This window comes from Trachinotus anak, unplaced genomic scaffold (genome assembly GCF_046630095.1).
Source record: "Trachinotus anak isolate AG129_WGS33_773 ecotype Australia unplaced genomic scaffold, CSIRO_AGI_Tana_v1 ptg000001l, whole genome shotgun sequence".
NCBI lineage: Eukaryota > Metazoa > Chordata > Actinopteri > Carangiformes > Carangidae > Trachinotus > Trachinotus anak.
Genome location: NW_027273852.1, coordinates 4,241,727 through 4,257,372, shown reverse-complemented (window position 1 = coordinate 4,257,372; position 15,646 = coordinate 4,241,727). Strand labels below are relative to the sequence as shown.

The window sequence follows — 15,646 nt, the reverse complement described above, 5'->3', positions numbered from 1 at the left end:
ATTAAATTATTCCATCCTACATGTATTGTCAAAAGAAAATAAAGAAGGGTGACACAACAAATTGTTCAATTTTTTGTGCCTTATTGATTTTATTTATCTTATTTACTGTGTAATCTGGGAAATATCATTTGAACCAAGTAGAAAATACATGCCAATGTCTGATCACAGACACAATATGCTATATGAAATAGGATGTGTCAGTTGTCATCTATTTAAATATTTAGGTTATATTGTATTTTTCCATTAGGCTGTTAACTTTATGGTAGAAATTCTCCTACTCCATTCTGCCAAAAAGAGAATCAGGTGGGGAAATGTAAAAAAATCAAGATATATAAAAACTTAAAGATATATTCTTAAAGTAGGATATAAAAAAATCCAGATAACTATAACACAAAAATAATTAACAGTACACCCATGCACAGGCGACAGCAATATTACATATATTTGCTTGTTAACTGACAGATATCTTGTTTAATTATGGAAGTTTTAATGATAAAAATGTTTAATAAACTCATTTTTTTAACTGTAAAAAATCTATAAGACCAAGGTGAACTGTCAAAATAAATTTTGTATCATTGAAAACAACCATAATTACTGTAATTTAATAGATGGTGACTTTATTATAGTTCTGAACCTTAACAATGTTTTTTGATAATTACCAACAGACTGTGCCTCTTTCTAAAATAAATAAATAAATAAATAATTCAACCACATGTAGAGGCTTATGTGAGGATTTGCAAACAACTTGAAATATTTTATTATCAAACAGCATTAAAGAACTGAAAGGATTAAATCAGAACCATTCAGCAGCCAATGTAGAATTTGTATCAGAGTTTATACCAAGTGGATACTGGTGCACTCATTGGTGCTACTTCAAAGGCAACAAACTTTCATGTCTGCAAAGATGCAGTCATGAAACTGCCATTACGAATTTAAACCATTGTAGATTTTGGGACACTTCAGAAGTGACTCTGAATCTATACTCTGAACATGTGATCCTTCCAGTGATTTTGAACAACAATGGCAATGTTCATGGGGGAGGGGTTATTGAAAGAAAGTGCAGTGGATGTGATGAGGCCACAGCAGCAGGCAAAACAGTTGCAAGTGCAAAGCGGTTACACCAAACTCAAGCTTTGTTCAGACAGAAAGGTTCAGACAAAAATCTGTGGGTGTAAAATGCAGATCCACAAGCGCAGAACTGAGATCGACAAATGCTTTTTCACTTCACCAATTGAAAATAGATTCACAAATGCCTGTTTGATTGTTGATTTGTCTCATTTGCCAGTTGAAGCAGACCTCTATCTGCTCCACTCAATAGTCTGCCTTGGCCTCCTGATCCCCTGCATGCCCGGCTGCTCCAAGTAAAACCCCCTTCACAACATTTCAACAATAAACTGCCTCTGTGAACTGCTAAAATGTCTCAGAGTCTAATTACTGCTTTTTAATTTCATGTAAAATTAAAGCCTTAAAATGTATTTTAATTTAGGGAAATGACTGTATTTTCAAGAGTTTGTCACTTTTGGTTATTTTACAATATTTTTTCTGGCACCCAACCTGCTAGAAGACAAAACTACATAATAAGTTAGAACAAATTTTTGAACCGAATAAAATGATAAAATAAAAAGTGATTTGTAATTTCTGCCTTTACACACTTCACATTTCATCCCGTCTTCTACCAATAGTTGCATGTGAACAAACTGTGAAGACTTCAGCCAATGGCTGCTGGTTGCATGAGCAGAAATAACTAGTAAGCTGTCCCCAGTGTTTCAAGGTCAATCACAGATACACAAAAACAAAAAAACCCAACAAAAAGCTGCAGCTGGCAGTGTAAAGTTTTGTTTCTCTTTGCACTGGTTTTGTCATCACATGGACTATATTGCTTATGGAAGAGAAAGAGATGGAAAATGTACAAAAACTGGGTGATTTTCCATTTATCCAGTTTCATGGCAATTCTTCCAATAGTCGCAAAGACATTTCACTCGAACCCACAAATCAACCTCATTGTGAGAGTAGAGGTCAGTAGAATTCATTGTCTGTTGTTACAACTTTGTCATTGTAAGTCAATGTTGGACTTGAGGAAAACAGCAACACCTACAGGGATGACCAATATATGTTACCCCCTTGTGCATCTCCTCATAGTTATTTGGATTTATAAGCAAGAAATGACATTGATCCCAGATATTGAAAGAAACTAAACTTTTCACAGAGAAGTATAACTCAAAAAATGCATTATGGTAGGTAATAAGCCATCATACTAAAAAAATAATAAGAATTCTCCAGAGCAAAAAGACACAAGTCAGCTGAGATAAAATACTCTTGACCCCTCCTTATTACTTAACTTGTGGTGTGTCTACAGATCTAACCACAGCAAAATGTAGAGCAGACCTCAAGGTAACCAACCCATTGTTCAGTAAGTAGAGTGAAACTACTCTGGATGTGGCCAACATTATATGGCATTATGTTTAATTTCCTATATTTAAGTTGGTTTGCACTTTATCACAGACCTGCTTAAATCTTCCTTCTTGCAGATGCTGTCAGGAACGAAAGAAAGACCAAATTACTGACGTCTTTGCCACTGGTTTAGAGTGAGTGGAATGGAAAACACTACAGTTTCCTTCTACTTTAACCTCACCATGTTCATGAAAATTGGGTACTACCACTATGCTGCATTTGTCTTTTGCCTCCTGCTCTACAGCTTTATTGTCTTTGCTAATCTTGTCATAATACTGGTGATACTGCAGGAAAAAACCCTGCACGAGCCCATGTATGTGTTTATTGCATTTTTGTCTTTCAACTCTCTGTACGGTTCTACTGGTTTCTTCCCCAGGTTCCTCATGGACCTTCTGTCTGATACTCATTTAATCTCACGTCCTGCTTGTTTCACTCAGATCTACGTTATATACACATATGCTTCCTATGAACTGACCATTCTTGGCATTATGGCTTATGACAGATATGTGGCTGTTTGCCATCCTTTGCACTATCACAGAAAGATGACCCATAAAACTGTTTTCAGCTTGGCAGCAGTGGCTTGGGTTTTTCCAGGCTTTGTTCTTACAGCATGCATTTCTTTGTCTGCCAGACTTCCTTTATGTGGTAATGAGATACAGAAAGTATTTTGTGCCAACTGGAATGTTGTAAAATTATCATGTGTCACCACTGCTGTGAACAACATAGTAGGTATGCTTTTGAGCACAGCCACAGTTTTTCTTCCTCTTTTTTATGTCCTGTACACCTATTTACGAATTGTAGTTGTTTGCTGGAAGAAATCAGCAGAATTCAAAAGGAAAGTATTACAGAGCTGTCTGCCACACATTGTTTCATTTGTGATTTACTCCATCACAGGATTTTGTGATATTGCCCTGAGCCGGTATAATCTTGAAGAGATAAACCCATTTGTGGCTATAATTTTATCACTGGAGTTTGTTGTCATTCCTCCAGTTCTGAATCCTCTTGTGTATGGACTTAAGTTACCAGAAATCAGAAAACACAGCTTAAGGATATTATCAAGGCATAAGAAATAATCATCTAGAACTGCACAACAGCATATTGTATGACTATGATTCTATAAACACAAACTATGGGAACACACGTGTGCAGAACCTACGAGTAGTGTGGGAACACTTAGGAAAAACCAAATGTTATCTTCATTAACTCTCAGTCATTACAACAAACAAGATGTCACATGTTCCACAGTTAAGCTGATCATGAGAGTGTCAGAATATGGACTTAAATTAATTCTATATACTCAAATGTAGATTATTTGACGTGGACGTCCATTGACTAGAAATGTTACCAATCCTTCGCCAGTGTAAACATAATTGTCTACTGTTGTGCAACAGAAAGACATGTATGCATGAATAAATAATATTACAAATTATTTTCCAGTACCACTACTATTTTGACGACAGATGACATCTTTCTAGACCTTTTTCTTCTTTGTTAGTAACACTGCACACTTGCTTATTCAAAACATTACAATCCAGTGAGCAGCAGGAGGGGAAAGTTTTACAAATATAAAACCTACATGGATTAAAAATGTATAATAAAAAGAATAATAACAGAATTTGTGTGCAGGTCCTGTTAACAGATTTACAGACATGTCTTTCATAAATATGTTCAATGGGAAAAATGCATTTTGGAATGCAGGGGATGTTTTTGTTTAGCCCTATAATTGTGAATGTCCCCGACTGACTGGCGGACTGACAGGGTATAAAACTAGTATATGATCGGACCATGTATGGGAGCCAACCGTGGCCTTAGGGCTACACCTCTTTGTATGAGCAATCACTCAACTGCTCTGGTTTCCTGGCTGCTCTGAAAGCTGCATTTAATTTACTGAGTCTCACCTCCACTATGGCAAAGGGAAATAACTCAACATAAGATAGAAACTGGCATTATCTAAATAACATGTAAACAACAATAACACCAGAACCTGGAGATGAGACATTACAGCACAGCAATAAAAGCCCTGTTAAGAAATAAAGGGTTTCTGTCCACTGAAACACTAAAGGGTTTTTAATTTGAAACAGTTACTGGAAGTGTTGAGTTTGTATTGACACATAATGCAGTAACTTTAAAACACCAGACCAATTATACATATGAAACAGAGGGAATTAGAAATAAAGGTCTGCCTCAGATAAAGGTTTTGTCACCTTGTGCAGTTGAGGTAAAATAAATGTCCCGGTCACTTTTTGAGGAAAAACAGTAGCTGAAAACTACTGTGGATCCCAGATGGAGGCTGTGTGCTGTGTGAGAGAGAAAATAAAAAATATATTCTGTTGATTCTAACTTTCTCTCTGACACTCATGGTACAAATGAATAAAGCTCTGTATAATGATTTTGTCAAATGACATTATAAAATCAGGATTTTAGGAGTGTGGAGCAGCAGCTTGGAAATGGCTTTAGAAGGGATAGCTGGTTAACATGCAGTCCTAATGGGCTGCATTTCAGTCACTATTTTTTTCTATTATCTGACAACAGAAACAGAAAATTATGTAAATGAGAACGGCTTTTCGGCTATATTAAAATACTGTATATATATGAGTGCAGAAAGTAGGAGAGAAGCAAATAGATGAAGGGCTGAAGCTGGCTTACACTAGGCAGAGTATATAAGTATAAAGTAGCCCCATCAGACTTGTTATTGTTATATCCCAGCAATTATCAGCAATTATGGTACTTTGTAATAAAAATGGACAAATGCACCACGTTTAAAAAGAAATTTTATACATTTAAATATAATGTGACTGCTTGTCGATAAAAGCAAAAGCCACATCACTGATTGAAAGTTTGAATTCCCATGTTAACAGCGTCATTGAATGTTGACACCATGAGGGAATATAAACTCATCATGTGAGGGATGGGTAGCAGGAGGACACAGAGCAGGATGCCCATTTTTTTTCTTCCCACAAATTAGGTTTGCAGGTATACAAATAACACTTATTTCTAAAGTGTAATATTTTATGATGGATAATATTTCAATAATTACAATGTTTACTCTGTCAGGGTTAAGTAGCACAACAAACTTCAGAGTCACGCTCTTTGCTCTCACTTTATTGTGTTACTGTATGATTTGGATGGTAAATCTAACCATTATTGTGACAGTCATTGTGGATAGAAAACTTCATGAACCCATGTACATCTTCCTCTGTAATCTGTGCATCAATGGACTCTATGGAACAGCAGGTTTTTATCCAAAATTCCTCATTGATCTATTGTCTCCCACTCATGTCATCTCTTATGCTGGTTGTCTTCTGCAGGGTTTTGTGTTGCACTCATCACTTTGTGCTGATTTCTCTTTTCTAGTGCTAATGGCCTATGACAGATATGTGGCTATATGTCGACCTCTGGTGTACCAATCTGTGATGAGTAAGGAGAAAATTGGGATGTTTGTGGTTTTTGCTTGGCTTATACCCCTTTACTTGGTGCTGGTGGGCACAATAACAACATCAATATCAAGGTTATGTGGCTCACATATACCAAAAATCTACTGTGTTAATTTTTTGATTGGTAAACTCGCTTGTTCTGCATCTATAGCAAACACTATCATTCCAGCTTTTAATTATACTTTTTATTTTTTGCATTTTCTTTTTATTGTATGGTCTTACATATGTTTGATAAAAACATGCATTTTTTCCAGTGAGAACAGAAGTAAGTTCATGCAAACATGTGTGCCACATTTATTATGTTTAATTGTTCTTGCCGTATGTTCACTTTTTGATTTGTTGTACATGCGATTTGGCTCAAGACACTTGTCACAAAATGTCCAGAATTTTATGGCGATAGTATTTCTCCTTATTCCTCCAATCGTCAATCCCCTCATATATGGTTTTAAATTGACACAAATAAGAAACACAGTTGTGCAATTTTTGTGTGGTATATATAAAACTAAGCTTTTCTGTGGGGAGAACTAACGTGTAATCAGGAAAGAGAAAGTTGATGTCGTACATTATCATTCGCTCAAGTTGTTCAGTACATCAGAGCAAACAACACTGCTAAAATCAAAGAAACAGCACATAAGAAATGTTTTGTTACATAGTTACTAGAATCATAAATCATGTCTTATCTTACATTACTGTGTGATTTGGCTTGTAAATGTAACCATTGTTGTGACAGTCATTGTGGATAAAAAAACTTCATGAACCCATGTACATCTTCCTCTGTAATCTCTGCATCAGTGGACTCTATGGGACAGCAGGATTTTATCCACAGTTCCTCAATGATCTTTTGACTCCCACTCATGTCATCTCAGCATTAGTACTTCAGCTTTTAATAATACTTTTTATATATTAATATACACACACATATATAAATGTATGTATGGATGCATATATGTATCATTAATTGCTCCATATGGTTTAAAATGGACACAAACAAAACAAAAAAACCTAAAAAACAAAAGACAGAATTATAAAAAACATATCTAGACTAGAACATAATAATCTATTGTGTGTTTTTCATAGTAATATCCATTAATGCAATGTGTATCATAATCTTTAATACATGTATGTCATTATCAATAAATCATTATCTTATCCGAAATAATTGTGATTTCAATTTGTATCTTCAATTATCTAAAACAGAAACCTTGAAAGCACCATTGATTAAGGGTTCAGTGTGGTTCTGTGAATAAATCTATAAGCAGTTATTAGAGAAAGAGTAATTTCTTCCAGTATTATTAGTATATAGTCTGATAGTGGCTCAGAGAACTGGCTGCAGCACTTGTGCTTGGTTATGTTATTAATGGAAGGGTGCATTCAGAAATTGGTCTAACCATCCAATAGGGCAACTCCTTTATGTGGTAATGAGATACAGAAAGTTGTAAAATTATCATGTGTCACCACTGCTGTGAACAACATAGTAGGTATGCTTTTGAGCACAGCCACAGTTTTTCTTCCTCTTTTTTATGTCCTGTACACCTATTTACGAATTGTAGTTGTTTGCTGGAAGAAATCAGCAGAATTCAAAAGGAAAGTATTACAGAGCTGTCTGCCACACATTGTTTCATTTGTGATTTACTCCATCACAGGATTTTGTGATATTGCCCTGAGCCAGTATAATCTTGAAGAGATAAACCCATTTGTGGCTATAATTTTATCACTGGAGTTTGTTGTCATTCCTCCAGTTCTAAATCTTTCACCAGAAATCAGAAAACACAGCTTAACCCTCCTGTTATGTTCCGGGTCAAGTTGACCCGTTTTAAAGTTTGAAGATCTAGGAAAAATAGTTAAAAGTATTTTTTCAGTATGAAACTTCTTCTGCTTGCCTTAATTAGTGTAATCAACATATAATATGAAAATGGTTCATCTCACATATTTGCAACCACCCCCTGCATGTTTATATCACATAGATACTGTTCGGGTCAATTTGACCCAGCAGTCAAACCGGAGGTAAAAGGGTGTCAGAAATGTCACAACTGTGAGACATATTTCATCCCAATCACTCACACACACACACACACACACACACACACACACACACACTCAATGCACACACAGAGCACACGCACACACGCACACACAGGTGCAGGTGTTATGATATTTGACGAGAACCATTTATGTTCTCGCAGGAAAACTCCACCCACATTCAGTGGACACTCAACAGGGGAGGGGCAAAACATATAAAAGATTCTCTGCATGGGAGTCCTACCAACATTACACTCTGCCAGGCAAACCTTTACAAAATGAGCAGCAGAAGCAAAAGGATGACAGTCCAGGAGGCTCTGGAAGTCATCATTGATCATGACAGTGAAATGGAGGAGGATGTGTCTGAAGATGAAGACCATCTTGAGCTAAATTCTGATTCTAATGATTCTGATTTTGAACCAGATGAGGGAATTGCTATTCCTATTCCTCCAAGCAAGACATTCATGTCAAAAAATGGTCAATACAGTGGTCTTCATCCCCATATATGCGTCAGGCAAAACTGTCTGCAGAAAACATAATCAAGACAGTGCCAGGGCCCACTAGGATGGCAGTGACTCGTGTGACTGACATCAAGTCAACTTTTGAGCTGGTCATAACAGATTCAATACAGAAAATCATTCTGGAAATGACTAATCTGGAAGGGAGGCGTGTTTTTGGGGAGAACTGGAAGGAGCTTGACAAAACACATTTAGATGCATATTTGGGGCTCCTCATCCTTGCTGGGGTCTATAAGTCGAAGGATGAATCGACAGCCAGTCTGTGGGATGCAGAGACAGGCAGGGCCATATTTCGAGCCACAATGTCTCTGGAGACTTTTCACATTTTCTCCAGAGTAATCTTATTTGATAATCGAGAGACAAGGGCTGGTAGACGGGAGAGAGACAAGCTGGCAGCTATTAGGACTGTGTGGGACAAGTGGGTAGAGCAACTACTACTCTATAACCCAGGCCCTAATATCACAATGGATGAAAGGCTGGTGGCAATCAGAGGTCACTGCCCATTTAGGCAATACATGCCTTCCAAACCAGCTAAATATGGAATAAAAATCTGGGCAGCATGTGATGCTAACACCAGCTATGCATTGAACATGCAGGTTTACACTGGAAAGCCGGTTGGAGGAGCCCCGGAGAAGAATCAGGGCACAAGGGTCGTGCTCGACATGGCACAGGGTTATTACAATGTTATGTAAAACTATTGTGCTTCATATGTTGGTCTTTCAAAAGCAATAAAGTGGTGAAACATTTAAAAAATGAATAGTTAGTAATGGAGTTAGTAATGAAATATTCACAGTGCTTGTTAGGATTTTTTTGGTTTCGGACATCTTTTGGTTAATTAAACATGCACTGGGTCAAATTGACCCAGGAACACCACAGCTATTCCTGACAAATGAACATAACAGGAGGGTTAAGGATGTTGGTCTACAATGTTTACTTTGTCAGGGTTAAATGGCACAACAAACTTCAGAGTCACGCTCTTTGCTCTCACTTTATTGTGTTACTGTGTGATTTGGCTCGTAAATCTAACCATTATTGTGACAGTCATTGTGGATAGAAAACTTCATGAACCCATGTACATCTTCCTCTGTACTCATGGTACAAATGAATAAAGCTGAAATCACAGAACAGTTTTGTCTTTAATTTCTCTGTATAATGATTTTGCCAAATGACATTGCAATTATAAAATCAGGATTTTAGGAGTGTGGAGCAGCAGCTTGGAAATGGCTTTAGAAGGGATAGCTGGTTAACATGCAGTCCTAATGGGCTGCATTTCAGTCACTATTTTTTTCTATTATCTGACAACAGAAACAGAAAATTATGTAAATGAGAACGGCTTTTCGGCTATATTAAAATACTGTATATATATGAGTGCAGAAAGTAGGAGAGAAGCAAATAGATGAAGGGCTGAAGCTGGCTTACACTAGGCAGAGTATATAAGTATAAAGTAGCCCCATCAGACTTGTTATTGTTATATCCCAGCAATTATCAGCAATTATGGTACTTTGTAATAAAAATGGACAAATGCACCACGTTTAAAAAGAAATTTTATACATTTAAATATAATGTGACTGCTTGTCGATAAAAGCAAAAGCCACATCACTGATTGAAAGTTTGAATTCCCATGTTAACAGCGTCATTGAGTGTTGACACAATGAGGGAATATAAACTCATCATGTGAGGGATGGGTAGCAGGAGGACACAGAGCAGGATGCCCATTTTTTTTCTTCCCACAAATTAGGTTTGCAGGTATACAAATAACACTTATTTCTAAAGTGTAATATTTTATGATGGATAATGTTTCAGTAATTACAACGTTTACTCTGTCAGGGTTAAATGGCACAACAAACTTCAGAGTCACGCTCTTTGCTCTCACTTTATTGTGTTACTGTGTGATTTGGCTCATAAATTTAACCATTATAGTGACAGTCATTGTGGATAGAAAACTTCATGAACCCATGTACATCTTCCTCTGTAATCTGTGCATCAATGGACTCTATGGAACAGCAGGTTTTTATCCAAAATTCCTCATTGATCTTTTGTCCTCCACTCATGTCATCTCTTATGCTGGTTGTCTTCTGCAGGGTTTTGTGTTGCACTCATCAGCTTGTGCTGATTTCTCTCTTCTAGCTGTAATGGCCTATGACAGATATGTGGCTATATGTCGACCTCTGGTGTACCACTCTGTGATGACTACGCAAAGAGTTTGTGTGTTTGTGTTTTTTGCTTGGCTTGTTCCCTTTTATCTGTTGTTCATGAGCACAATAACAACATCAAAATCAAGGTTATGCGGCTCACATATACCCAAGATCTACTGTGTTAACTGGTTGATTTCTAATCTTGCTTGTTCTGCCTCTATTGCAAAAATTATTATTCCAGCTTTTAATTATACCTTTTATTTTGGCCACATCATTTTTGTTGTTTGGTCTTATGTATGCCTGATCAAAACATGCCTAAGATCCAAAGAAAATAGGACTAAATTTATGCAGACATGTGTTCCACATTTATTCTCTTTAATTGTTGTTGTTGTAAGTTTGCTTTTTGATTTGTTGTACATGCGATTTGGCTCAAAACAGATATCACAGAGTGTCCAGAATTTTATGGGGATAGTATTTGTCTTTATTCCTCCAGTCATCAATCCCCTCATTTATGGGTTCAAACTGACACAAATAAGAAACAGAATTCAAAATTTTCTTTGCTGTAAAATGTCAGTTTTTAGACTGAAGTCATGAGTTGTCTGCACAAAGAAAAAAAATATGTTTCTGATTTGGGAGAAATACCTAATACTAAATAACAATAATAATAAACAATCTAAAAATATTTTTTAATCATTAGACAGTGTGACATTTATACATAACCACCATTCAAAGTTGTACGGTACTGAAGTGCCACTTACAGAATGAAAGAAAGGAAATTGGAGGGAAGGTTCTGTGGCTTGGAAACAAGTCCAACTAAACTGTGCTTTAAATGTTTTCTGATTACATCATATTTAATGTATTTTAAAACATGTGGGACTTTCAATAAATCTGCCCCTGATCATCACCTATCTTGTTTCATATAGCTATGCCTTAAAACCTACATCGCATAAGTTGCTGACTTTTTTTTATTTTTTAATTTGTGTTTGACAACTGATCTATTTCCTGTTGTAACTGGCATTTATTTAAAACATTGAATTATCGTACAGGAAAAAAAGAAAAGCACAAACAAACAGCATGTGTAGAAAAGACAGACTGTTTTAGGGACCATACATCAATTATTATTGATTAGTCGTGTCGCTGTTGTGCACACACCACAAAATAATCAAATGCACTCTGGAGAGATTCTGAAGTAACTGCCTGAAAATCTGAGGCAGTGAGTTATTTACCTTCTATAATATTGTTATTTCTCATTTACAGTCGATAAGTGTTTGAACTTGTCTCTTACTAATTATGTTTATATTCAACTATTTTGTACTCATTTACAAATTCAGGCCTTTGACACAAGAAACCACTGTTCTTTTCCCATGTGAAAACCAGTGATCGGTGTTGTTTGTAAGGGCTCAAATGAGGATCAACCACATTTTGAGCTTGTAAAGTGATGTTTAAAAATAATTCTAAATGTAAATCAACCATCCCTGCAGGCACGAAGCTGGCCACCTACTTCATTAGATGTTGGTATTTGGTTGAATGTAGGTTGTGACGTCCGGTGACCAAAATTCAATGTCAGGACAACGTCTCATGCCAACGTTAATTTAATGTAGAATACTGACGACAGCTGACATTGATATTTTGTTGGTTTTAAGTTGTGTTGTTAAGTAACCAAAATCCAAATGCTTCCAAATGTCTTACGTCAAGGTAATCTTGACACAAAAATATCGACGTTCTATTCGTGAGCAAAACCCAACCTTTGCTAAACATCAGCTAAACAACACAATGTCAGTTAGCGAATGTTAGGTTTTGATGTCAACCCGATTTTCATTTCAAACCAAAATTTAATGTCAGTCCGACGTTAGAGTGGTTAGAGTCAAACGTCTTTCTGTCGTCATATTGACATCCAGTGCCAGGAGGGATTGTCTCATGATTTTTCACTGCTGTTGTCTATAAAAATCAATATAAATTTATATTTGTATATATTTTGGTCTTGTTGTTGTTAATGTTAGTTTTACTGCTTTTCAGTGACAATTGCTGCAATCTTTTCTGTGTAATGATTTACAGATTGTGTTCTCTTGCGTATTCCAGCTCACTGATTGGATTGTTTGAATTTCCATGTTCACCAGCTGGTTATCTGTTCCTGCCATTAAAGCATGTAAACTCAAATACAAATGACAGTTCAGGTTGTTAGGGATGGACAGATGCAGAACTGGTTGTCTTCTTTTTAATAATGTCAGAAAAGCTTGTACAATTTTCAATATGATGGATAATATTTCAATAATTACAAAGTTTACTTTGTCAGGGTTAAATGGCACAACAAACTTCAGAGTCACGCTCTTTGCTCTCACTTTATTGTGTTACTGTATGATTTGGATGGTAAATTTAACCATTATAGTGACAGTCATTGTGGATAGAAAACTTCATGAACCCATGTACATCTTCCTCTGTAATCTGTGCATCAATGGACTCTATGGAACAGCAGGTTTTTATCCAAAATTCCTCATTGATCTATTGTCTCCCACTCATGTCATCTCTTATGCTGGTTGTCTTCTGCAGGGTTTTGTGTTGCACTCATCACTTTGTGCTGATTTCTCTTTTCTAGTGCTAATGGCCTATGACAGATATGTGGCTATATGTCGACCTCTGGTGTACCACTCTGTGATGAGTAAGGAGAAAATTGGGATGTTTGTGGTTTTTGCTTGGCTTATACCCCTTTACTTGGTGCTGGTGAGCACAATAACAACATCAATATCAAGGTTATGTGGCTCACATATACCAAAAATCTACTGTGTTAATTTTTTGATTGGTAAACTCGCTTGTTCTGCATCTATAGCAAACACTATCATTCCAGCTTTTAATTATACTTTTTATTTTTTGCATTTTCTTTTTATTGTATGGTCTTACATATGTTTGATAAAAACATGCATTTTTTCCAGTGAGAACAGAAGTAAGTTCATGCAAACATGTGTGCCACATTTATTATGTTTAATTGTTCTTGCCGTATGTTCACTTTTTGATTTGTTGTACATGCGATTTGGCTCAAGACACTTGTCACAAAATGTCCAGAATTTTATGGCGATAGTATTTCTCCTTATTCCTCCAATCGTCAATCCCCTCATATATGGTTTTAAATTGACACAAATAAGAAACACAGTTGTGCAATTTTTGTGTGGTATATATAAAACTAAGCTTTTCTGTGGGGAGAACTAACGTGTAATCAGGAAAAAGAAAGTTGATGTCGTACATTATCATTCGCTCAAGTTGTTCAGTACATCAGAGCAAACAACACTGCTAAAATCAAAGAAACAGCACATAAGAAATGTTTTGTTACATAGTTACTAGGATCATATATCCTATTTCTGTACATTTTTATGTCAGCATCTTTGTCCTTGTCTTATCTTACATTACTGGGTGATTTGGCTGGTAAATCTAACCATTATTGTGACAGTCATTGTGGATAGAAAACTTCATGAACCCATGTACATCTTCCTCTGTAATCTCTGCATCAGTGGACTCTATGGGACAGCAGGATTTTATCCACAGTTCCTCAATGATCCCACTTATGTCATCTCTTATGCTGGATGTTTTCTGTAGGGTTTTATGTTGCATTCATCAGTTTGTGCTTTGCTTATACTATTTATTTGGTTGTCATTTGGTACCAATATAGCTTGTTCTGCCCTCAAAGCAAGCATTGGTACTTCAGCTTTTAATAATACTTTTTATATATTAATATACACACACATATATAAATGTATGTATGGATGCATATATGTATCACTTTTATTGCTCCATATGGTTTAAAACTGACACAAACAAAAAAAAAAACCTAAAAAACAAAAGACAGAATTATAAAAAACATTTCTAGACTAGAACATAATAATCTATTGTGTGTTTTTCATAGTAATGTCCATTAATGCAATTTGAATCATAATCTTTAATACATGTGTGTCATTATCAATAAATCATTATCTTATCCGAAATAATTGTGATTTCAATTTGTATCTTCAATTATCTAAAACAGAAACCTTGAAAGCACCATTGATTAAGGGTTCAGTGTGGTTCTGTGAATAAATCTATAAGCAGTTATTAGAGAAAGAGTAATTTCTTCCAGTATTATTAGTATATAGTCTGATAGTGGCTCAGAGAACTGGCTGCAGCACTTGTGCTCGGTTATGTTATTAATGGAAGGGTGCATTCAGAAATTGGTCTAACCATCCAATAGGGCAACTGCACCAATGAGTTACAGTACAATAAAATGTGTTTTCATTATCACTAAGCTTACTTTTGTTACTTTAACTTTTAGAGCAACTGTGTTCATTATATGGATCCATTAATAATGGCAGCTTCAAATATTGCAGTAAAACATCAAAACTGTAAATAAGTAATAATAACCTTGACAGGACGGGAAAAAGATGAAAAAGCATATGGAGTGCATTGGGAAAATGTTCAGACCCTTTCACTTTTTCACATTGTTGATATTTGGAACAACCAGGTCTCTTCCTAGAGCTTGCCCTGGCCTTGGTGAGGGAGGTGACCAAGAACCTGGTGGTCACTCAGGCTGAACTCCAGAGATCATGTGTGGAGATGGGAGAAACTTCCAGAAGTGCAACCATCACTGCAGCACTCCACCGATCTGGGCTTGAGTGGTCAGACAGAAGCCTCAACTCAGTGAAAGTTTACCAAAAAAAGGCATCTAAAGGACTCAGACTGTGAGAAACAAGATTCTGGTTTGCTGAAACAAAGAATGAACTATTAAGCCTCAATTCTAGGCGTCATGTTCGGAGGAAATGCTTAGAACTGGTTGTCCTGTTCATTCTGGGAGAGGATCAGGCTGTTGAAGACAGTCAGGGTGTTGGTTAAACCAGGTGGTTTAGACAATATGAAATTACTTTGGTAGGTAATAGTACTGATGACCTTCACTTTGTTTTTATGAGTCTGTTTAAAATCTGCTTGACAGTTCAGGTCCTTGTATTTCTTGCCCTGTTACACCTATTTTAAGTGATGTTGCCATATCCTCAGTTCTCTGTAATTACAGAAACTTGTTGACTCCAACTTCAGTGTTATCCATAAGAATGAGGCCAAAACCATGAAAACAAGG

At 36.2% G+C, this 15,646-nt stretch overlaps 3 protein-coding genes and 1 pseudogene across 3 annotated transcripts; all 4 read left to right on the top strand.

The window, feature by feature from the left end:
* The first annotated feature begins 2,594 nt into the window (after positions 1–2,594).
* LOC139614434 (olfactory receptor 6N1-like) lies at positions 2,595–3,524 on the top strand. The gene has a single exon (XM_071472100.1). The coding sequence runs from the start codon at positions 2,595–2,597 to the stop codon at positions 3,522–3,524; it is 930 nt and encodes a 309-aa protein (XP_071328201.1).
* A 1,920-nt stretch (positions 3,525–5,444) lies between these two features.
* LOC139613721 (olfactory receptor 4P4-like) lies at positions 5,445–6,413 on the top strand. Its single transcript, XM_071470970.1, has one exon. The coding sequence runs from the start codon at positions 5,463–5,465 to the stop codon at positions 6,411–6,413; it is 951 nt and encodes a 316-aa protein (XP_071327071.1). The 5' UTR covers positions 5,445–5,462.
* Positions 6,414–10,112: 3,699 nt separating this feature from the next.
* On the top strand, positions 10,113–11,143 carry LOC139613028 (olfactory receptor-like protein COR6; annotated as a pseudogene).
* Positions 11,144–11,181: 38 nt separating this feature from the next.
* Positions 11,182–14,055, top strand: LOC139633801 (olfactory receptor 2A7-like). Its single transcript, XM_071499790.1, has one exon. The coding sequence runs from the start codon at positions 12,742–12,744 to the stop codon at positions 13,756–13,758; it is 1,017 nt and encodes a 338-aa protein (XP_071355891.1). The 5' UTR covers positions 11,182–12,741; the 3' UTR covers positions 13,759–14,055.
* Positions 14,056–15,646: the final 1,591 nt, after the last annotated feature.